Source organism: Rutidosis leptorrhynchoides, chromosome 10 (assembly GCF_046630445.1).
Source record: "Rutidosis leptorrhynchoides isolate AG116_Rl617_1_P2 chromosome 10, CSIRO_AGI_Rlap_v1, whole genome shotgun sequence".
Taxonomy (NCBI): domain Eukaryota; kingdom Viridiplantae; phylum Streptophyta; class Magnoliopsida; order Asterales; family Asteraceae; genus Rutidosis; species Rutidosis leptorrhynchoides.
This window is the reverse complement of record NC_092342.1, coordinates 314,052,559-314,059,976: the sequence shown is the minus strand read 5'-3', so window position 1 is coordinate 314,059,976 and position 7,418 is coordinate 314,052,559. Positions and strand designations below refer to the sequence as shown.

Sequence of the window (7,418 nt, the reverse complement as noted above, 5' to 3'; positions counted from 1 at the left end):
ATTTAATATCTTTTAATTCAACTATTTATATTATTTAGTATTTATGTTGTTATAAACATTGATATTGATATAGATTGATCGTTGTATTCTAACTTTCAATTAGTAACAGTATATACTAGTATACTTATACTAAAAAGAGAAACAAGTGAACAATAAATATGCACTAACGTCAGAGATCGAATCTGAAACTTCTTTGATGGAATTCGGGTGCTTAATCTAGAAAAAAATATGATTGATTCATCGTTTAAACTTCGGCATTCGTGCAAATCCGATCGGAATTTAGATTTTCGAGGGCGTTAAACAATGGATGGACTAATCTACTCAATTTAATTGAGCAATTAGTAGTGAAGAGAGAAAGTAGATCTCATTGATGAAGATGATGAAGAGAATGAAAATAGATCTCTCCGTGTTTCATGTAGTGAGTGTGAGTATGAGTGAAGAATTTGAGAACCCTTTCGTGAATAATAGATGATCTTTATTTATAGGCAAATGTAGTACTACAATTGTAGTACATGTGTAGTACAAATGAGTGGCTGACGTGGCAAATTTGTAAGTTAAAGGGCTTATGCATACACAGCTTTGATATCTTTCAAGTGTTTCTTTCTAGCACAAGCTTTGTCCTGCCCAAATCCTAGCCGTCCAATCCTTGTCGGTCCATCCTAGCCGACCAATCATTGCATTTTGAATAATGAGTACCCCATGAATTATTATTTATTATCGAACCGGTATTTATAAAGTACAAATAGACCCTAACAATTAATTAAACCTTAATAGACTCAAGCTCACAAACGAACTTGGGCCTAACCTAATCCGTCTAACACTCCCCACAGTCCCGACAGCGAAATCGAGAAAGCTCGGACTAGAAGAAAATGTTAAATACAAAATAAACAAATAAAAGTAACTTCTTTTTTATTTTAAATAAATATATGATGTTCAATATGTGAGCTTGGGTCTAATCATATCATCTAACATTGCCTGCCCAAGTCCTTGTCGGCCCATCCTAGCTGGTCAATCCTTTCGATCCATCCTAGCAATTGTCAATGAATACAAATCAAGATTTCTGTAATCTCTCTACACCTAGCCGGCCCATCCTAGTCGGCTAATCCATTGCGTGCATGCTACTCAAATTCTATCCGACCGTGTTTTACTAATAAAATACATAATTCTAATGACAAAAAGTGTTATTTGATACGGATCTGATATGCGTATCTTCAGTCAGCAATTTCACATCTTTTCCATTAAATTTTTTAAAAAGAATATTGTATTACTTTCACCATAACGTGCGCGCTTCATAACTCGTTAATATCATGGTTTGAAAGTCGGTTCATATATGTTATAGAATAGAACCCCGTGCTTATTATTCAATATTCATGATCTATTTATAGTACATACAGAAACCCTAATAAACATGTAAACCTAATGGACCCAAGCCCACAATCAGACTTGGGCCTAACATAATCCTCTAACACTCCCCCGAAGTCCGAACGTCGAAATCGCGAAAGTTCGGACTGGAACAAAACATTAAATATTAAATTAAAGAAATAAAATAAACTCTATTTTTTTTCATTTGTTGCATCGAATAGATTAATATTCGCTGATTTGGTTTCGTCTTGCTTGACTGCATTTCCTTTAATATGGTAGTGGTAGAATAAATGTAAACCCTAATAAACATGTAAACCTAATAGACCCAAGCCCACAATCAGATTTGGGCCTAACATAATCCTCTAACAATATAATCGTTGAATACATTGAAAGATATCGACTGTACTATTAACCATGAGCATGAGCCACATACACGTTCACGCACGTACACTTGTTAGGGAAAACATGGACCCACTATTCCACAAACATATACATATGACTCTAAAATCTGATAAAATATGATGGTCCAAAGACACGAAAACGGGTTACATGAATACAGTTAACAATAAATGATTAAATGGAACTGATGAACATGAACATGCATCTATCATGGTTGCACCGATCCGTGTCCATTGCCTTAGCCCGTTACTATTTTACCATCAACTCAATTTCAAAATATTTAAATTCATTTGTGCACAATGATAATCGTATTCATAGTTACTGAATTGGATTCAATCTTCAAAAAATACACATATTTTCAAAACTACGCTCATCCATCTCAATTTAATAGTCCGTATTTAACTTTTCAAGTTTTTCTTTACTAAAATTTAACTTATATCGTTATTTGTGTTATGTATTATCAGTGAATTTTATAATTATATATTGTGTTTTAAACGTGTTTTCATTTAAATTGAATACTTGTAATATATAATAATAAAATAAAATAAAAAGATATTTTAAGTTAAAATTAGCAAGGAGTATGAAAAGTCAACTCAACTCAGCCCAAATCATTATAGGCCCAAGGAGAGGAGCTGCTCTTGACTGGGCCGGATAAACACACGTTCGGTTATTGGATTTATCGGTCATGTTCTTGTTATTTTCTCTTTTTGTTTATTTACAGGTATAGTACTTCAAATTTTAACTTTTGCAAGTACAGTCCTTCTTTTTTGTTGTTTTCTAAGTGGAGAATGCCCTTATAATAACTAGTATTCTGATTATGCGATAATTAGGTAAAAATGTTCTCAATTGTGAAGGAGTACCAACTCTACGATGACATTATATATATATATATATATATATATATATATATATATATATATATATATATATATATATATATATATATATATATATATATATATATATATATATATATATATATATATATATATATATATTTTTTTTTTTACTACGTTTAATTTTATTAAAACGAGAACAAATTTATGGAGTTTTAGGAAGAAAAAGTTTTTCTTTGAATATCAAATGGAGTTGGTAGCTTAACATGAGTAGCCACTCCAATGATCTCAAGAAAACGGATCAAATACCATGTTGCATCAATTTGCCACCATTTTAAGCCATGTCTTGCCGAGTAACTAAACGCATGATGGTTGTTGTGCCAACCCTCTCCGAATGCTAATATACCGATCCACCTAATGTACGTACATCATCAATCGTCAATTATTCGTTAATTAAAAGAAGTTTACCTAATAATATAAATGATAAGTTTTAGAGATTATTAATTTAGTTACCGATTATTAAGAGAAAGATCTTGTGTGTTCCATACTTGATCTCCCCATCCGTGACAAACTGAATTCACAAACCATGTAACGTGATACCCCCACACTATCCTCACCCCCTATTTAATTTTCATAACAAATTTTCAACAATATTGACACGTTTCTAAATATATAGAAGCTTTAATTTTGACAACAATGAAATGAGTAAACTCCCTGAATGCATGGTCTATGTACTTTAGACCATACGTTCAGGGGCGGAAATATTAAGGGACCGAGGGGGCAGCCGCCCCCAGTGGATTTGTAATTTTTAGTGTAAAAAATTTGGATTTTTCGACTTTGCCCCTAGTGGATTTTTTTTTTGCCCCAATGTCTTCATGTTTTGCCATCAAAGTCTTCATATTTTGCACGAAAGACTCCAGATTTTGCCTCAAAAACTCCATATTTTGCATAAAGAACCTTCAAATTTTGCCCAAAAACCTCCATATTTTACCCCAAAACCTACATATTTTGCCAAAAAAGTTACTACGTTTTTAAAAAAAAATTCGTCCCCAGTGAGTAAAATTCCTGATTCCGCCACTGCATACGTTACATGCCATTCAGCAGGGGATTCTGAAATTGCGAAGGCTTGGTTCTACCAATCCGTTGAGTATTGAAAATAAAATATAGCACTTACTCCTGATAATTGTATTGAATTGCATAAATGATAACCGTTTTCCCCTTTTGTGAATTAAATGTCCATAACGCTTGTTACGGGGCGTTTTTTCTTTTGTTTTATTCGGGGCGCTTATTGCTTGGTTAAAAAGAACGTTTAATTTTGTGGGCGTGGAGCCCACTTACGTGTGGTATGTAAGAACATACATTTACATTCAGATAGAATTGTAAAAGGTTTAAGGAAAAACGACGGAGGTTTCATACCATTCCCCATACAACAAAGGGTAGTTCTCCAAATGCATATAAAAGAAGACCAAGTGCTATAGGATGTGCTATATAAGTACTTCTCATAAACCTATAAAACCATTGTTTCTCCATATCTCGAACATTATTCGAGCATCCACACTACAATAACAATAAGTTGAGGGTAACATATGTGTTTGGACATTAGGAGTGCTTTTTTTTCATATAAAAAAAAACATATATATACCGTCATTTTTGTAACGCTCTTGATATCAAACATCCAAAGAACATGACTATACCAAAATCCCTTCATCCGTGTATGTGGGTCTCTCTCTGAATCAGTATATTGATGATGATACCGATGTGTTCTCACCCAATCTATCGGATTCCCCTAAATAATACTCCATGAGTTAAATCAACAAGTGTCATTTTTTGTTAGAGACATCACAATGAAAAAAATTCATAGATCTTTATAAATTTTTTTCACCTGAAGACTATGAACACCACAATACGCGAACGTGTATTCAAGCCATTTTGGGATCTTGAAACTTTTGTGCGCTAAATGTCTATGGTATGAAAGATTAACTCCTAGAAGCCCAGACACAAGATTTAATCCCACTGCGAGCTTTAAAGCGTCCCAAGTGAGTGTAAATGGAGCATAAACACATAACACATGCATAGCCACAACCGCTCCAGCTGTCACCAAGTCAAAATCTTTCCAATTCCTAGCCAAGTAGATTTTCGTCGGTTGCTTAACCACCAAGTCGTCCGGCATTATAATCTTTCCCTCTACACCATTTTCGGGTGTCACATTTACCATTTGTGATGGGTATCTTCCATAGTTGTTGTGGGTGGTTATGGTACTTGTTCTTGTTTGTAATAGTAGCATGTCTCTTGAACACAAGTGAAATGGTGCACATTTTGTGTAGTGAAGTATTGGAAATAATTTGGTGGTAAGAGGTGGAGTAAGCAACACCATTAGTAGTTTTCGTATATGTAGATACATTTGTATAATATGATTAGTTTTGTTATCTTCATTTTGAATGAGAATTTTTCACGGGTAAGATGATGCAAAAGTTAATGAAGTCATGCATATTTTACCTAGATCAACAAACACGTAATTGTAACTTGTAGTTAAGTAACATATATAGCACGGTAAAGATGTGACAAGGTTGAGATATTTTATGTGTAGTACATGTACCTAATTTAATCCATAATCGATGATAACAATAATAATGGGCCAGTAGTCTAACCATAAGTCCAACTCTATATGACTTCATTATAACATGGGCTATTGTGCTGGGATATAAACCATTTCATAGTAACTCATGGGGCACTAATCCTTTCGGATTATTAATTCCTATCCAACAAAATTAGTTTATTGAAAACCTACATTATCCTACTATATATCAACAAAAGGCTTGTATTGTCGTTTTAGGCTTTGAAATATTGTCGTTGTACTCGATGGGTATTACTATGTGTGAAGTATTATAAAATTAAAAAATAATAGGATTAGTAGTACGGAGTAACAAAGTGACTACTTATTTCGCTGCAACTCACTCTCTCTCTCTCTCTCTCTCTCTCTCTTTCTTTTAATAGTAAATTCATAACCCCTCTAAACTTCAAATTCTCTTTTATCCCAAATCTGGAAGATTTACACAATGACATCACCACCATTAAATTCATTATCGTTTTCTGAGCATACCTATACAAGTTTGATCTGGAAAAAAAAAATCCTGCGACCACTTTCGGCGGCGAGTGGCGGCTCTAGGCTGGACTGACGATGATGAAATTTGTATGATTGGTTCGGAATGTTGTAAGGAATCCATTGGTCTAGAAGGTGTTGTTTAATGTTATGTAATGAAGAACATATCTGAAAAAGAAAACAAAGTGGCGGCGGTGGTGGGGCAGGGGTTTGGTGGAGGTGTGGCGGCGGAAGATTTCTGATCGTCAACCGTGGTTTTTTGTAGTTTTTTCAGTTGCTCCGATAGAGGCATTGTGGTGGTTGTCGGATGTGGTGGTGGTGGGTTGGTGGTTGGTGATGTGCAAATATTTAACAATAATGTACAACTTTATAAGGCCAATTTACAACTTTTTATCAAGTATGTACGACTTTAAGGCACACAGTAGGAAATAGAGGTAGCATTTTGAAGTGGATGAAGGTCTTAGGTCTAGACGTACATAATATTTAATGTCGGTACCCACATCCCTTTTTTGGACAAAATTGAACCAAAAATATATGACCCTTCACATAAATTAGCTGCATCGCGGTCCAAAAGAATCATACTAACAAAAGGGATACTGTATAATACGAACAACAAAAGAACAATGGTCAGTGGAAATTATATCTATATCAACAAAGCAGTCGTAATCTCTTTTGTATCAACTCTATTAGGACAGTACATAAAACATATATAATTGTATGATCAGTATACGATCAGTTGACTTGATCACCATATGATCATATGTACGTAGTTATCTTATAGAAGTAACAATATCGTGTACTTAACTTATAATAATATAGTAATATTTGCATATCAAATAGCGTACAATAAACAAACCGAATAGCGCAGAGAAGCGCGCACCTCCAATTTCTAATTTAATAGAAGATATGACATGATTTATGGATGTGTATCACAAAATTAGATGGTCTAATGTAATTTATTAGCTAAAGCTTATTTTTAAATTAAAAGTCAAAACTTATAATTTTTTATGAAGTTTTTGAGTTCGCAGAGAAACACTCACAAATCTAGCTACAAGTTCGTTAGATCACTAAACACCATTAGTTTGAAAATTTTTAGTAGAAAATATCTTTTAAATGGTACATGACACCACTAAATTGTTAGGAATTCTAAGTGAGCCCTAACAAGAACTTGATAACCCTAGTTATCAACTCACCGTGCAACAAACAAATAATCACAAACACAAATAAAGATAAGAACAAGAAACGTAAAGAACATGGAATTCGTGGTTATGTCCAATCGTTTAATTCAAACGAATTGTTTTACTCCACGGCCAAACAGAGAGGATTTTATTATAATTTTTATATGTACAGTTTAGGGTTACATAAAGGTCCTTAAATAGTCATAAAATAACAAGGAAACGACTTAGAAAGCAAGAAAATGCGTTTTTTCTCGCCAGGCTCCCGGATAAGCTTAAGCCGTCGTGGCTGGAGGAGTTGCGCCGTGGCTTAAGTCATGATTTCAGTACAGCCTTTTTTACAACTTTCGTACCTCATCAATGTGTTGAGCCACGACGCGCCTTAACACTAAAACGCATTTTTCTTGTTGTTTTGATATCCTTCACACATCCAACAATCTCCCACTTGAAGGATAATCTAAACACAGCCCATTTTATCAACCCATACTCAATCAACACTTCGACTCTTGAACGTACCCGTCTATACCGCCAAAAAAGCTTTGTGGG

The 7,418-nt window shown here is 34.1% G+C and overlaps 1 protein-coding gene across 1 annotated transcript; it reads right to left on the bottom strand.

Annotated features, from left to right (window-relative positions):
• Window positions 1-2,812: 2,812 nt before the first annotated feature.
• Window positions 2,813-4,971, bottom strand: LOC139871256 (palmitoyl-monogalactosyldiacylglycerol delta-7 desaturase, chloroplastic-like). Its single transcript, XM_071858984.1, has 5 exons — window positions 4,480-4,971; window positions 4,240-4,383; window positions 4,014-4,154; window positions 3,111-3,217; window positions 2,813-3,011 (listed from the first exon to the last, which is right to left on the bottom strand). The coding sequence occupies exons 1-5, from the start codon at window positions 4,969-4,971 to the stop codon at window positions 2,813-2,815; spliced, it is 1,083 nt and encodes a 360-aa protein (XP_071715085.1).
• Between the last annotated feature and the right edge of the window lie 2,447 nt (window positions 4,972-7,418).

Bases quoted from the DNA above. Each gene is read 5' to 3' on its own strand.
- LOC139871256 (XM_071858984.1), bottom strand. From the start codon at position 4,971: ATGGTGTTGCTTACTCCACCTCTTACCACCAAATTATTTCCAATACTT. The intron at 3,218-4,013 runs GTATGAAACCTC...AAAATTAAATAG, and splicing joins CCTTTGTTGTATGGGGAATG to GGGGTGAGGATAGTGTGGGG. The intron at 3,012-3,110 runs GTAACTAAATTA...TACGTACATTAG, and splicing joins GATCTTTCTCTTAATAATCG to GTGGATCGGTATATTAGCAT.